The sequence below is a fragment of the Amblyomma maculatum genome, chromosome 7, assembly GCF_055883805.1.
Source record: "Amblyomma maculatum isolate TAMU_Amacu chromosome 7, ASM5588380v1, whole genome shotgun sequence".
Classification (NCBI taxonomy): domain Eukaryota; kingdom Metazoa; phylum Arthropoda; class Arachnida; order Ixodida; family Ixodidae; genus Amblyomma; species Amblyomma maculatum.
The window spans coordinates 86,967,647-86,984,054 of record NC_139350.1 but is presented as its reverse complement, the minus strand read 5'-3'; the positions used below and the strand labels follow the sequence as shown (position 1 = coordinate 86,984,054).

The following is a 16,408-nucleotide window of genomic DNA, read 5'->3' as shown; positions in this document are numbered from 1 at the left end:
TAAATTATGATATCTTGAGGTTTGCCTTCAATAAAGCGACGCATTATAAAGATACGGCACATTTGTGAACCCTCGTCAAAGCCTGCAAAGATATTCAGCGTGTTTAAAGGGCGATCGGTTAATTACGGCCACAAATCCTACAGCCAAGGAAGATATACAAAGTACGAAAGAGCAAAAGTAGCTACATATACTGAATAATAACCACTGCAACCGTAACCGATGGTATGCAATTAATGTTCTATGTGCGTCACGAAATGCCATTCAAAAAATTCATCGTGTTTTGCGGTTTTTCTTTGGACTTCGACCTGGGAAAAGACGAGGCGAACGAATTTATTTTTTTCTTTAAGAAGCGGCGGAGTCGGTTTGATTCATTTGTTTCTGCGCCAAGTGGTATCGCGCTTTTGTTTTCTTCGTGTCCAAAATGACACCTTTTTAAGAACAGTCATGCAAGTGCGGCTGCAAAGGCTGTTACCCGGATTTGTTGTCTCCTCAAGTGAAAACATGCGTGGTGCTGTCATAGGATATTTGCGCGAGGTAGTTCTCTCTTACAAGTTGTTAGAAGTGCATTTTTCCCTCGAATATTTGTACAGTGTTGGCAAGAAAAAGCTGTATAAGGACCTAGTGGAAATCATGCTGCTGGCACCTTTGTATCGGGAGCCTTACCGTGGAGGCCCAGGGCAGGATATTTTAAAACGAGTGAAGAGGATGCCAGTTCGACCGGCTGCCAAAACGTTCTTTTTTAAGTTGCACTCGAACACTCTACCCGTTTTTACGATTGGGGGTCGCGAATGCCTGGGGTAGCGCACCGCTGCCAGCTGTTATTACGTGCGGCGCGCGGCCCCTCTGTAGCGTTGGCCTGGCGGCTCCGTGGACGGCGGACGGCATCAAAGGTGCCAGGAAAGACGAGGCGTCTTTTAACGAAACAACCTTTACTGCAACATATGAAGAAACGGGCAGTGAAGCTGACCCGGAGAGATTACAGACACGTTCACACAGCTGGTGTCTAGCGTCGTCTCAACGGCGCGTCTCAAAGTAGTCTCTATCACAGCGGAGTCGGCCGCTGCTTTATATAGGCATGCCAGTTCACAGGAAAAGGGTAAACCCTCACAGGAAAGGGAGAGCCAAACATGTTGGTTCACGACGAATGACTCAATCGCAGATGGTCCGACCTCATCTCCTCCACCTCCTTCAGACGGGCGAGGGCGGCGCCCTCCTCACGAGCTCCAGGCTTGGCCGGCGTCTGCACACACACGCACGCACACACATTTGGCGCGTGGCAGGAACACGTCGAGTCTTGCCGCGGGAGGAAGCGTTGCGCGGCTGATGAACGGCGCCGAAATGGCCGATCCGCTCGCGGTTCTGCCTGTTGCTATGCGGTGGCCGCGTCAGCTGTCCCACTTCTCGGTGGAGAAACGTAACACCGTCAAAACCTGGCTTCACGAAAAAGGAATCTATGTCCCTTGGACGACAAACTGCCAGCTTTGCAAGAAGCCAGATACAATCGAACACATATTCTTAGACTGCTGGGATGCAGTATTTCATTGGGACGTGCTACAAAGAACAATTAAAAAAGAGCTGCCACTAAACCCTTATGGCATTCGATTTTTACCGGTGGAGAACGAAGACGTACCCTATGATTTAATAATGCTTCTAGGCCTCCACAGCTTGTGGAAAACACGAATGCAAGTAAGGCATGAAGTTATTAACGTTCGCAGTGTACGTGAAAATTTTGTTGAAAGTGCTGTTTATCTACGGGAATGTATCAGCGCGCTCCCTGACCCACCACAATGGGCAGAAGTGCTGGATGACCTGGTAAAATTGAAGAAATTCTAACCTCACACGCGTCAGCTCAAGGGCAGCTGAAGTGTTTTATTAAGTGTGACCATTTGTTGTTTATGTATACTTAGAAAGTAAAGAAAAAAAAAGCTGTAGAGTAGTGGTTAAGGTGCCCGTCTAAAGACCATGAGGACCGAGGTTCGATTGCACGCTTGGTAGTAAATATTTTTTCATTTTTTTATTTTATTTATTATTTAAATGTAGTCATTTTATTTTACATTGTTACATGCTTTTTCCACCCTGGCGACGCGTTTCTTTCCCGAAACGAAGGCCATCAACCAAACAGGCCATTCCGGAAGCTGTATTAAAGGAACAAATGCGAAAGTATTGAATTGAATGACCAATTCATTTCGAGGAATAAATGAACTGAACTGCTTTTTCTAGCCATGCCATCAAGTATGAAACGAAACCACAAGGAATACTCAGAAAATGAAGGTTTATTCAAATCAGTTTTCGGTACGAGCCATTCATTCCAAGAAGACATGTCGTATATGCTCGAGAAACAGCTTATAAATGTAATAAAATACTATATAACATTTGCTCACGGCTGTCTTCGCAAATATATAAAAGAAGGAAATGCCACGTGTGCCGCTGAGTGACCGGCCAGCACCACAGGCAGCACACCATCGTATTCCTCAATCGCACGTTAGTACGGCGTAAGGAATGGCAGCGGAAGTGAACAAGATGCTTCTACCAGTTCTTTTTTCACATTTTTTCTTGTCCGATTCGTATCGGTGAAAACAGCAGCGGCAGCAGTACCTATTGAACCACAAGAGCCACTCGGCCGCCTCAAAGCAATTGTGCGAAGTAAAAGAAAATACTTGTAAATGGTGCGGACCTATGAGCAAAGGGAGCTACACGTAAAAACCCAGAGTATGAAACAAGTAAGTTAAATGAAAAAGATGAGTGTTGTGCTCTGATCCCATTGCACCATACAACCATAGATAAGTTTGCATGAGCGCCATAAGATTCAATTATGGTTGTTTAAAATGCTGATTTTATAAGCAGCTTTTCACGAAAACACAATTTTCACACTGAAATTACACATGCAGGCATACCGCACTCACAAGAGTGTTCCTTCATTATGAACACATAAAAGTACAACCTATAGCTCCCAATTCTCTGCACAGAGTTCCACAAAAGCATCAGCCCTTCAGCGTGCCTCGACGTACAAAACTATCTCGCGCTGTGGAAACACATTAACCAGAGGGACGTTGAGTTTCATGCTTGTTTGTGTCTCGCTGCAAACACTGAATTCGAACTTCTTCAGCAGTTTAGACAGGACGGCCTTCAGTTCCAGCATCGCCAAGCGCTTTCCAATGCATTCACGTGGACCTAAGCCAAAGGCGACTCCAGAAGCGACGAGGCGGTCACCGTCGAGCCGTTCGCTGAACCGGTCCGGGTCAAACTTATAAGGATCGGACCACAGGTCGGGATCGTGAAGAATGTTCCATGTCGGCAGGATAATATGTGACCCACGTGGGATGACGTGTCCCGTTGCCAGATGAGTATCCTTGGGGCAGACACGCGTCGTGACCAGCACCAAAGGTGGGTAGAGCCGCAGACATTCTCGAATAACGGCGTTGAGGCGCTTCAGTTTCTGAAGGTCTTCGTAGGTGAGCACTTCTTTGCTCGGAAAGGCAGACGAAATTTCTTCACGGAGCTCACGTTGCTCGTCTGGGTGTTTGGCTAGCTCGTATAGGACGAAAGCTAGTGTACTTGCGGTCGTCTCATATCCAGCAACTAAAAAAACAAAACAATTTGACACAATGTGTGTATCCTTGATAAAGCTTGTCTTGGACACAATGCCATTCGGTAGAGATTTTATAGACCCATTCTCTGTGCCGCTGACTTTACCGGCGTTGCTCTGGGCTTCCACCATTAACTGAACGATATCCGCTGCCACTGGAGCTTGGTTCTTGCGCATCTGCAGAACTCTGTCCAAGTTCTCATGTACTCGTGAGAATAGCCTGCCGTAGCTTAGGAACGGAAATATGCGCGATATGATCGCGCCCAAGGACGGAATTAAAATGCACGTGTCGTTGATTAGGTTGCCGGATTTCAACAAGATATTTCTGATGATTCCGATGAGGGGCTCGTTCATGTCTTGCGGGCATATCGACTGCAAGGACAAGAAGAGATATGCGTCAGTTCACTCCAAATAGGGGAACATAAGAATAAAAAGGATTTCTACGAGGCTGGCCGAAAATCCTGTCACAAACGTGACTACCGCAACACTGACATTTGTGATTATTATTTCACATAGGTAACGCCGTGGTCAATGAACACACTGACTGCACGCATAACTGCTCACTCTACTGGGGCTACAAACACCTTGTGTTAGTTCAAGTGCCCGTCTGGGCATCATACAGTTTGCATTATTCCACTGCTGACGCCAATAAAGTTTAACGTCAATTACAGCAGTGCGCAAATCGCTATTCGCTGGTTTACAACAGTAGTCGTTAAGTAACTGCCTGCGTTTTAGCGTTGTCCGTGAACTCATGACCGTTGTGAAGTGAAGACGGAGGGGAGAACGAGCTCGGAAAGCGCGCGAAGAGTCGTGCTCGCATACGGCAACAAACAAGCGGATCAGCAATAACAGAATAATCTTCAAGGTGCAACTGCCGAGGGGCAATCACACACGTGTGGCGACCGCGCTGAGAGCAGCAAAACGGAGGTAGAGGGCGACGCGTCGGGCGTCGACCAAACCAATAATGTGACAGGTCATGGAATGGGTGGAAGGGAGCCGTCTTTCAGTGACGACGCGTTCGGAAACGTGTTTGACGGTCAAAAGCAGAGGAATCCATCGGAAGCCCATGAAAAGTATGCAAGAAAATAACCAGACACCCCTCGCAAAAGTGGTACTCCTCACGTTTTGAGGTGTTTCGTGACGCGGAGCGTATATTTCGACCCCACATGCAGTCTCGGGTATCGCGAGAGAACCGGAGGCTCGTCATAAACCCGAATTTCGCTCCCGCGAAGTGGCGCAGTGTCGTAAAGTGTGTAGGGTTGTGGTTTGAGGAGGATGGTCCGAAACTAGTTAGCTCATTTAACCTTTTCGTCATAGCAGAAGGGGTCATTATCTCGTGTTCCTAGATCAACTGGCTCTTAAGTTTACATGCGTCACGTTCTAAATTGTTTTCGACGCTTGTTGTTACGTGATCTTGTTTCAAAAAATTATAGCCGCAGTGGGAAACTGGATTTCTTTTTCTCCTTCATAAACCCCGAACTTTGCCCCAGCGCACCAGCCACCAGTTACCGTTTTGACGCAGTTGCCTGCGTCTTGTCTTTCTGCAAAAAGTGAACCACAAGGTTCACTATAAAATTCAGTATTCAGTTCAGGAAATAGCACGGTGTATTTGCAAGAATCTTCCCGAACAGCAAAGCAAAGTAGCTAGAGAGCAGATCAAGCGACTGCAGAGCGACTGCAGATGTGTGAAAGAATGACGCAGACATTCGGCTCGACTATTACGCTATGCAACGCTCTATACACCTCGCAACCTAAAGTAAACGGACATCGGCCTCGACTCGTGCTGTCCCAAAGGTTGCCGTATTTAGAGTTACATAGTATTGGCATGATTTCTCAGTGTGTGTGTGACAAGGTGGCAACAATCCCAGACTCCTTCCTGGCACGAAGTGTCAGTGTCGTACGCCGGTCAGGCAATCGCTCCCCCTCTGTCGCTGCTGAACCTTGTGATCTCTTACCCTTCCGACTTCGCCCCTAACGAGACCTTTTCTCTTCGGCGCTCTTGCTTGCCTCTTGGTGAGGTAATGGTAACTGCCACGACAGAGGCAATATATTATTCGCCGCCTTTAGTGCATTTGCCGTTATTCGGCACAAAAAGAAATGTCTATTACGTATATGTTTTGCCAAAAATTTAGGCTGAAAGAGCTTGACTGCTAAGCCCAGTAGTGAAGCTCTCTACCTGTTTACAAATGTTAAAAGGCAACAGATTTGAAATCTGTGCAAAAATTTGCGGTCTAATTCACGCTAAACGTATGCTAAACCCCACTGCAGGGCAATGCATGCGCGTTGTTCAAAAGTTCTGTGTAAGGCCCGTGCTCTGTTCGGCCTCAGCGTTTGTTGGATTGCCTGTGCAAGTATGTGTTGATGTATACATATGTGTACTTGTGTTCTGGTAGCATTTCTCAGCTCGCCGGGTGTCCTAGTGTTGAACAGCGCGTCGCGTTCTGGTTCCTAGAGGGAGAGAATTAGCTCTAAAATGCGAGCTCTCCTTTCGGACCCCTTTGTAGTTGCTTTACTCGACTCGGACTTTCATTAGGGCGGTCTCCCGCTGTCCCATCGTCCGAGTCGGAGCGGCTGGAGGCCATCAAACCTGCGAAAGGGGCCAGGCTTTCGTCACGCTGCATACGTGTAGCGGGCATCTGGTGCGCTTCGCGAAGGTTTTTGGAAGGAAGTTGCAGTGAGTGTATTTTTATTTCGACTTGTGGAGGGGGGCATTCTCCCGACTCATCTCAGGAGCGCGGAACTGCGCTCGAGTCTCTTTTGCCGACGCTACTCCTTGCGATAGGGCGCTCGCGCTGGCCGAGCGCTGGGAGTAGCGGTTGCTTTGGAGCTGGTGCAAGAGGCGCCAGCTCGACTGCGGGGATGCGCAGTCCCTTGTTTCTCTGCTTTAGCGGTCGGCGCGGCCGATCACGGCCAGTTGTCATTCGTCTCTGATTGTTTCTCCCTTGGGGAAGCAAATTCGTCTTGACTCTTGTATCATCTCTTGTATATAGTCTGTATATAGTTCTCCGGTTTGTTAAGAAGCTGCTCCATCAAGTGTCATTTGTTTCTGACGTGAACCACTGCCGGGAAGCCCGCCTCATTTTTACTCCATGCATACGCAAGCAACAGTACAAAGAGAGCTAAGGAAGCCGTTGTGCACTTTTTGCATAGCCTAGTTTAAGCACCAATGCAAGTGGCTGCAAAAGTGACGTAGCATGTACTATATATTATCCTTGCCCGTTATAGGCGTCTCAGCGCAAGGGTCAGTTTTTTCTATTTGTTTTACTGTCCAATTGCGTCCCATGTTCCAGGTGAGGCATATCTGGTTAGTGCAAGCAAAGAGGAGGCTACAGCGTTGCACAGACGTATTTATGCACATTGTACCCACGAAGCGAGCTAACTAGGTGTACGAAAGGATACACACACTACGCAAACAAGACGGTCACTGCAAGCACGTGCGAGGTAGGTATAAACGGTAGCGCTCGACCGCAAAAGGGGACTTATCGTAAAGAAAGGCGCCCTGAGCGTTCTAAAATGATCAAGGCAAAGTTCTTACGGAGTTCGTTTTTGGCCACCTAGCGAGGGTATTGTACATAAATAAAAGGGCTATATTTATTTCTCGAATGTAGCCTTATTTATAAATATTTAAGACTTCAACGGAGTAGCGTCATTGCGTCGCATATTCGATAGTTATGCAGCGGTGGCGTAGCAGTAGAACATCCGCTTCGCATGCAAGAGGACCGGGGTTCAAATCCCGGTGCCGCGCAATTCTCCACCGGATTAAAGAAAAAAAAACCGCGTGTCGATGGAATTGCATAAACAGATTTAGAGTGCGACCTCACGCCGGTGAACACCTCCGGCAACGCACCCCCTCGCCAGAACAGGAGTTGGCCACCCTGATGCAGTAATTGGCCGCAACCTCTCATGATAAGCTCCAAAAAACCCCGGCCCTCAGTCACCAGCGGCTACGGAACAACTGACCACGGCGGCGGTCAGACCTGGGACGCAGCGGGGGGTGCTAAGAATGCATCCTGGCTCCGCTGGACAGGCCTCCATTGGAAACTGACCCTGGCAACGTTTAATGCTAGAACCCTAGCTAGTGAAGCTAGTTTAGCAGTGCTGTTAGAGGAACTAGAGGGCATGAAAAGGGATGTCATAGGGCTTTGTGAGGTTAGGAGGCCGAATGAGGCATATACTGCACTGAAGGATGGGCATGTACTGTGTTATCGAGGTTTACCAGAGAGGCGACAACTAGGACTAGGTTTTCTTGTCAATAAGTATATAGCGGGTGATATAGATGAATTCTATAGTATTAATGAGAGGGTGGCAGGCATCGAAATTAGGCTTAATTTAAGTGGTATAAACTGAAGGTTGTACAGGCCTATGCACCTACATGTAGTTATGATGACCAGGCAGTTGAAAGCTTCTACGAAAATGTAGAATCGGCAATGTGAAAAGTAAAGACGCCGTATACTGTACTAATGGGTGACTTCAATGCCAAGGTAGGGAAAAAGCAGGCACGAGACAAGGCAGTAGGTGACTATGGCATTGGTGCTAGGAATAGCAGGAGGGAGTTACTAGTTGAGTTTGCAGAGCGCAATAACTTACGAATCATGACTACCTTCTTCAGCAAACGGAAGAACCGGAAATGGACGTGGAAAAGTCCCAGCGGAGAGAATAAAAATGAAATCGACTTCATAATGCGTTCAACCCCCGCCATTATGCAAGATGTAGAGGTAATCGGGAAAGTGCGATGCAGTGACCACAGAATGGTGAGGTCCTGAATTAGCCTAAATCTGAAGAAGGAACGCAACAGATTAGCAAGAAAGAAACCCATCAACGAATTAGCGGTGAGGGGGAGGGCAGAAGAGTTCAGGATCTCGCTACAGAATGGGTATTCAGCTCTAACCGAGGATGGCGACATTACTCTAGAAGCAAGGAACAATAATTTAAGAGATATCATTACTGAGTGCGCGGTAGAAGTAGGTGGTAGGATATAGAGGATACTGGTAAGCTGTCTGAGGAGACGAAAGATTTGATTACGAAACGCAAGAGTTTGAAAGCTTCCAATCCAACAGACCAGATCGAATTGGCCGAGATATCAAAGCTAATCAATACGCGCAAGGTGGCCGATATAAGGAAGTATAACATGGAGAAAATTGAGCATGCTGTGAAGAACGGGGGAAGCCTTAAAGCGGTAAAGAAGAAATTAGGCATAGGCAAAAACCAGATGTATGCTATAAGGGACAAAGCGGTCAACGTCATCACGAATATGGACAAGATAATCAAAGTAGCCGAGGAGTTCTATACAGATCTCTACAGTAGCCAAAGTAGTCAGGACCGTAATGAGATTGGCGGTAGAGAAAAACAGTCAGACGTTCCACCAGGTACGAAGGACGAGGTCAAGAAAGCACTAGAAACTATGAAAAGGGGGAAATCAGCTGGAGAGGATCAGATAACTACAGATTTGCTGAAGGACGGGGGGGGGGGATATCGTGCTAGAAAAACTGGCCACCCTGTGTCATCGACGGCACCGGAACCATGGAAGGATGCAAACATTCTCCTCATTCATAACAAAGGGACTCTAAGGACCTTAAAAATTACAGACCAATCAGCTTACTGTCTGTTACGTATAAGGTATTTACTAAGGTAATCGCTAATAGAATCAGGACAACCTTAGACTGCAATAAAGCAAAGGATCAAGCAGGGTTTTGGAAACGGGACTCTACTATTGATCATATCCATACCATCAATCAGGTGATAGAAAAATGCTCGGAGTATAACCAGCCCTTATGCATAGCATTCATTGATTACGAAAACGCATTTGACTCAGTTGAAACCTCGGCGGTGATGCAGGCATTGCGAAATCAGGGGGTATACGAGCCGTACGTGAAATTGCTGGAATATATATATATATAGTGGCTGCACAGCAACCATAGTTCTGCATAAAGAAAGTAACAAAATTCCCATAAAGAAAGGTGTTAGGCAAGGAGACACAATCTCCCCAGTACTATTCACAGCTTGCTTAGAGGAAGTATTCAGAGACTTGGAATGGGAGCAGTTAGGGATAAGGGTAGATGGAGAATACCTCAGTAATCTGCGATTTGCTAATGACATTGCCTTGCTAAGCAACTCGGGGGATGAACTGCAAATAATGATTGATGACCTAGACAGGAAAAGTAGAAAGGTAGGCTTGGAAACCAATATGCAGAAGACTAAAGTAATGTTCAACAGCCTCGGGAAGGAACAGCAGTTCACATTAGGTAGCGAAGTACTGGAAGTAGCAGTCAAATATGTCTACTTAGGACAGGTAGTAACCGCAGATCCGGACCATGAAAAGGAAATAACAAGAAGAATAAGACTGGGATAGAGCGCATTTGGCAGGCCCACCTTTACTCTGTTTCAATCAACGACCTCTGTTTGCCTATGGGTAGCATTTCCTTCGCGCAGATCAAAGGTGTTGGGTTTGATTCCCACTCTACGGGTAAATAACCTAATGTGACATCCAAAGGCTACAGCCAGAGCACACTAGTGCGATCTTTGTTTTGTCTTTTTTTTTTTTTGAAAGCGTTAAAGCAGCACGGACGAAGAAAGAGCAGGAAGGGATGAGCGCCCCTAGCGGAACCTTACCTTTCCCGTGGTCGCCGTGTGTAAACACCGTGTTTCAGGTTCCATGCCCGCCAGAGAGAAAGCGAAAGAGAGAAACTTCCGCATCAAAACTGTCACGTAGGCATAAACTGTTGGACGACGCGTGGATGAGGAGGACGGCGACTCTCGTATGTTGTATAACAACACGCAAGCACGAGACACCTAATAGGTCTCACCCACGAATGTAGCTTCAAAGTGAAGGAGAAGACTCGCAATAGGAGAGATCCGAGAACATTCGAACACTTTCCGCCCCAAAGTCAAGGAAGATCGAGACCCGAAAGAAGCCCGGCTAACTTGCCCGTGTTTACAAGCAATTCAGCTCCCTGCATCGACCACTGCTGCAGTGAAACATTTCAGCCTCCGACGTAGGAATCTTCACGCGAGTGGTGTCGACCTTGGCGGAATGACAAACAGAAACACGGCAGTCTTCAATGAGCCGCACCGACATTAGTAGCTTAACCAAATATTCATTTATTAAACTTGTTTTCGTGTTACCATCGCCCCTGTCTCCTTTCCTCTCACTCTGAATGTACTTACCTTCGCATACGAAAGTGTAACCCCATTTAAGGGCATCACACTAGTTTTCTTTACAGCTCAATTACCGTCCTTTAGTTACAGGACTCACCTTGAGAAATATGGCGTTAATCCGAATATTTTTTGCCTAATCCTAGCCGTCTCCTCGTGGTATGGACGGACGAACAGTGGAGGGCATACATTAAATGCATTCCTGCTTTAAAACGAGCAATACTGCATAGTGGCCTGAAGCAAACCTTGTTGGCTCTATATTTACGACATCCGGAAGGTCTCGCACCTGCCACCCCAGAAGGCATTTGGAGATGACGTCGATGGAGAGTCCCTGGCAGAGCCTGGACAGGTTCACTGGGGCACCTCCATGGTCCCGCACTCGGTCGTTGAGGATCTCAACCGTGGCGTCCGAGCACCGGTGAATGACGTCCAGCATCAGTTTCATCTTTGCCGTGGTGAAGCTTGGATTCAGCAAGCTCCGTACGGTTTTCCATTCGTCTCCTGCGAAAAAAACAGCAACTGGATGGTTAATCTATTTTTGTCGCATGCATACTGAGGAAAGCAACGATTTTGCCCGCTTTGTACAATGTGCCGCGTGCTCTTCACGATTATATGGCCCCATGTTTTAGCTAAAAACTGAAATCCTGCTCTCCATACATCGTTGCTCTGTGTGGAAAGAAGTAGGAATAGTTTTTTTTTTTATTGAGCCAAACCCACATAAACATGAACTGAGAAAAAAAACGACGCAAAAATGGATTTTCCGCGTAAACCGTAGCCCTACCCCAGCTGCTATGAAATATGTTTTGCACGTAAATTTGGCTAACTCTGCACCAGCACATAGTGAAAACATTTACGCGCCACTTGGTCAAAGGCAGGATCCAAACTTTGTATGTTGCCCTTGCGACATTTAACTGTAAATGTATCCATGTTTCGTTCCTGAAACTTTAATTTTACAGTATGAATTTGAGCCTTCTTTATAAGATCATCGCTTAAAATTAATATTATGCAAAGTAAGGAGAACATCGAAACGGCATTCAATATGCCAATCAAGAGCACTACAGTGCTTCAGCAGCACCAGCAGGTAAATGTGAATAACAGGCATCTGCAATAAGGATAGCTGTGACAGGCTTCTTTTATTATAGTTCCCCACTCAGAAGCGTAGCACTAAACTAGTTCTTAGAACGTATCGGATTTAGAAAGCATTTCACTCTACTACATGGTACGTACACCTGTTTGTGTGCGTGTGTGCGTGCGTGTACGTGTGCGTGTGCGTGTGTGTGTGTGTGTGTGTGTGTGTGTGTGTGTGTGTGTGTGTGTGTGTGTGTGTGTGTGTGTGTGTGTGTGTGTGTGTGTGTGTGTGTGTGTGTGTGTGTGTGTGTGTGTGTGTGTGTGTGTGTGTGTGTGTGTGTGTGTGTGTGTGTGTGTGTGTGTGTGTGTGTGTGTGTGTGTGTGTGTGTGTGTGTGTGTGTGTGTGTGTGTGTGTACGAAATCTGACTGTGTCACTATAGTTCGGGGAAACCTTGGCTCGCAGACCTTTATTCTAGAAGGCGTATCGCCTTCATCATACAGCTTTCATAGATTACGATCGGGAAAGTATTTGATTCAGTCCTAGCCTCGGCACTCATGCAGGCGTTACAAAATCAGGCTGCAAATCTCTATTCAAAAATATTATATAGTGGTTCCGCAGCCATCCAAAAATACCACAATAAAATGTCAACAATTCAGGAGTAAGGAAAGGAGACGCAATCTCTGCAGTGATATTTACAGCTAATTCATAGCGTATATATGGGGCGTGTTAAGAGATTTGGACTGAGAAATGTTGTGGATGAGGATTAGTGTGGATTACCTCCGTAATCTGTGATCCGCCGATAATATCGCCTTGCTTAGCAACTCGGACGACTAATCACAAAGCATAATATTGGCTTAGACAAGCAAAAAGCAAAATAGAAACGTGGGTCCAAACGTAATATGCAGAAAACGAAACCGGCTTTTTGAAGATCATGTGCAACTTCTGCATCAATATTTTGTTACTGAAGCCAATATAATAAAACCTAGATATCCAATTCCTCTTTAAAAAATATTAGCATTAGAGGACGTTAAAATGACCCAGACTTGGCCAAACTACTTTGTGCAGCCTTCACAAGGATTACTGGGACCAGGACATTTCGTCTGCTTTAAAATCGTGGTTACCTTTAGCTTGCGCATTCGGTACAAGGCAATGCTGAAAAGTAATTGTATTAGAGGTAAGTGCCAAGCATCAGCAACTTACTATTATTAAAGAATGTGGGAGCAAGCTTGGTAACTAAGTGGCCGCTTCTGTACGTGTATAGAAGCACTTCCGAGTACCTCTGAATTGCAAGCAAACAATTCAACAGGAGGACAAGCTAAGTGAAAATTTCTCCAAAGTTTTCAGCTCTTCACGAAGTACATGTTGATTTTTGAAATACAAATACACACCTGTATCACAAACACTTCGAACAACTGGTTTGCCGAAGACGTACCAGCGTAGATGTATACCGGTTTGCGGGACCCTTACTGCGCACGTGCATTGACAATCGCGGCCGCTGTTACTGCGTGGCAGGGGTCTGGAAAACCGCTGTTCGTCAACAACAGCTGGTCTCTGCAAATCTAAATATCTCTATTTATAGAGGACTGTCTTCCGGCAAGCACATTGTACCAGACCCTGACGAAATACACTACGAAACAGTATTGTCACGTAGTGGTGACAATGCCATTGCCAACAAATGAGCGGGTTTGAACTTCACTTCAGTAAACTCTTTATTGGGCTGACTTGCGCCCGCAAAAGCATTAAAGGTATACTGAATAAACAAATTGCCGCCCAGATTTCCAGCGCAGATGGTAGGTATCGCATTGGGAGTGACCAAAACAATCCACTTTATGAACATAAATGAGTGTGAAGTAAGTATTCTAATGAATATTTCTCAAATCGCCGCAACTAGCGGGCTCCTGTGAAAGCTCTGCCAAAACCTGATATGACGTCACCACTATCCCCATCGCAGCCGATCGCACCTATGTTCATTTTCCTTTGCAGGAACAGACGTGCTTTTCTCTTTCTTTTTTTTTTTGCTACTGCTCTTGTTCCTGCGCACAAATTCATCGTTACCTCCCAGCGTGCAAACAATTTCCGCAATACGCGCCCCTCCGTACGTGTCTCCCTCGACCTCCCTCTTGTACAGCATTCCACGCTTCGCAGCATTGTACACGGCGCGACGAGGGGGAACCAACACTGCGTGTAGCCGGTCAACCAACTTCGGGTACAGTGTATTAGAATGCCAAAGTATTCTAGTACACTGTAGCCTGGGGATGGTGACCCTACGTCGCTCTCGCCACCTCTCGGCAGCCAGCGGCGTAACTCCTCAACGGAGGAGGAGCGGCGACGACGACCGGGGAGCGCGGAGTTGCCAGGCACAGAGAGTACGGGAGGCTATGGTCAAGGTCATCAAATTCGGGCAAGACCCTTGCTGTTAGTTACTTGGGAACAGCTCTCTGGTCTGACAACTTCAAGGAGTTCAAGCAGTGTTTCTCAGGTAGAAGCTGTTCTATAACAGCGTGTTCATGCATGACTGCACTTATAACAAATAGAGCTTGGGAGCAAATACCGCCTTGATTAAGGCTGTCAATGAGACTATCGTTTACTGGTGCTCCCTCCATAATTCTTGCCATCACAAGAAGTTTTCTGCATTCTTCACACCTCAATGACTTGGAAGCTGCATGAGCACAATATCCGGCTACGTAAGTGATCACTGGAATTTACTAGACAAAGCTTCAGGTCGGGCTCTGTTACTTCAATGTTGATGTCTTTATTAAAGTTTTGCTTCTTTCGTACACTCGTTTCAGGAGTCCTGATGTCTTCTGTTTGTAGAACTGGCAACGAATTTTTCAAACTGAGTTTTGCCTCGCACTCATACACTTGCTGAATGGAAACGCGATAGTGACAGCCTGTCAGTTACCTATTTGTTATTCCTTCGTTGACACAGCTCGCAACCTGCATTATAGCGCCGCACAGATCGGTAGAGTTCAGGCCAGAAGAAACGTCGACGTACGTTGCCATGGGTACGGGTAACACCCAGGTGGCCAGCTGCGGGTGCATCATGCAGCTGTTCTAGAACGGTAAAGCGAAGATGGTGAGGCACAACCAACAAGAACTCGAGGCCACCAGGAGCACAAACTGGGCGACAGAAGGATGCGTTGAGTTGGTGGTGAGCTGGTCGGTAGTTTGGGCAAGGGAGACATCCAAGCGCTGTTCATATACAATATTAAAGAAATCGAAAATTGAGAGGACACAGTTGTCAATTCCGCACTCGGAAGAAGGAGGGGAATCCACTGGGTAGCGGGACAAAAACAAACTACATCACGATGATGTCGACCAGATTTATAAGTTATCGAAAAGGTGTGCTCTTGCGGTCGTAACGCCCACCGTCCAAGACGGCAAGTAGGGTCAGTAACAGCAGTAAAATGTTGGCCAAATAAGTAAAAACGAAATTTGGCAACGGCCAACACGAGAGCAAGGCATTCACGCTCAGTAATTGAATAATTTTGTCCTCAATCGGATAGGAGACGACCTGCATAAGAGATAACTCGGTAGTGACCACTCTGTCGCTGAGCAATGATTGCTCCAATGCCATGGCCACTGGCGTCGGTGCGAAGTTCTGTCGGAACGGACGGGCAAAAATAGGCTAAGCTGGTGGTGTGGTGAGTGCGGCAACAAGTGCTGAGAAGCGTCCGGCTTGTCCGGTCCCCAGCAGGAGGGCACGTCCTTTTTCAACAGGTTGGTAAAAGGTCGTGCGATGACTGCAAAGTTTGGCTCAAACCAACGGAAATAGGAGCACAAGCCAATGAAACTTCGGATGTCAAGAGCTGAACTAGGAGCTGGGAATGAACTGACTGCGCGGACTTTGTCTGGGTTGGGCTGGACGCCGCCAGTATTAACCAGGTGGCCAAGAATCTTAGTTTCGCGGTGACCGAAGCGGCATTTCTTGGCGTTGAGCTGAAGGCCAGCTTGGCGGAAAATTGCGAGAATTGAAGAAAAACGATCCAAGTGGGTGTCGAAAGACAACGAAAAAACAAAAACATCATCTAAATAACAAACACAAGTTGTCCACTTGAAACCCCGAAGCAATGAGTCCATCATCCGTTCTAAGGTCACATGAACATTACAAAGGCCGAATGGCATCACCTTGAACTGTATAGAGACCATCACGTATGATGAACGCTGTTTTCTCCCGGTCGCGTTCGTCGACGGTAATCTGCCAGTAGCTCGAACGTAGATCAATCGATGAAAAGTATTTGGCGCCGTGTAAGCAGTCGAGGACATCATCTATTCGAGGGAGAGGATAGACACCTTTCTTGGTTATCTTATTGAGGCGGCGGTAATCAACGCAAAAACGCCATGTGTTGACTTTCTTTTTGACGAGCACCACCGGGGACGCCCACGGGCTACTCTAAGACTCGATGATGTAGCTAGCATCTTATCGACCTCCCCTTGCATCACTTGACGATCTGAATAGGACACACGATATGGGCGCTGATGGATAGGACTGGCGTAACCGGTGTCTGTACGGTGAGTAACGGCGGTTGTCTGACTCAGTGGACAGCGACCAATGTCGAAGATATCACTGTAAGTAAGCAGAAGCTTGTGCAGATCTTGTG

The 16,408-nt window shown here is 46.8% G+C and overlaps 1 protein-coding gene across 1 annotated transcript in view; it reads right to left on the bottom strand.

The window, feature by feature from the left end:
* Window positions 1-2,890: 2,890 nt before the first annotated feature.
* The window catches only part of LOC146183884 (cytochrome P450 3A8-like), a 47,581-nt gene continuing 34,063 nt past the window's right edge, over window positions 2,891-16,408 (bottom strand). Inside the window, exons 3-4 of the mRNA XM_084608433.1 lie at window positions 11,025-11,239; window positions 2,891-3,958 (exon numbers count right to left, since the gene is read on the bottom strand). Coding sequence (XP_084464559.1) covers window positions 2,990-3,958; window positions 11,025-11,239 — 1,184 coding nt within the window. The 3' untranslated portion in view covers window positions 2,891-2,989. The remainder of the gene's footprint in view (window positions 3,959-11,024; window positions 11,240-16,408) is intronic.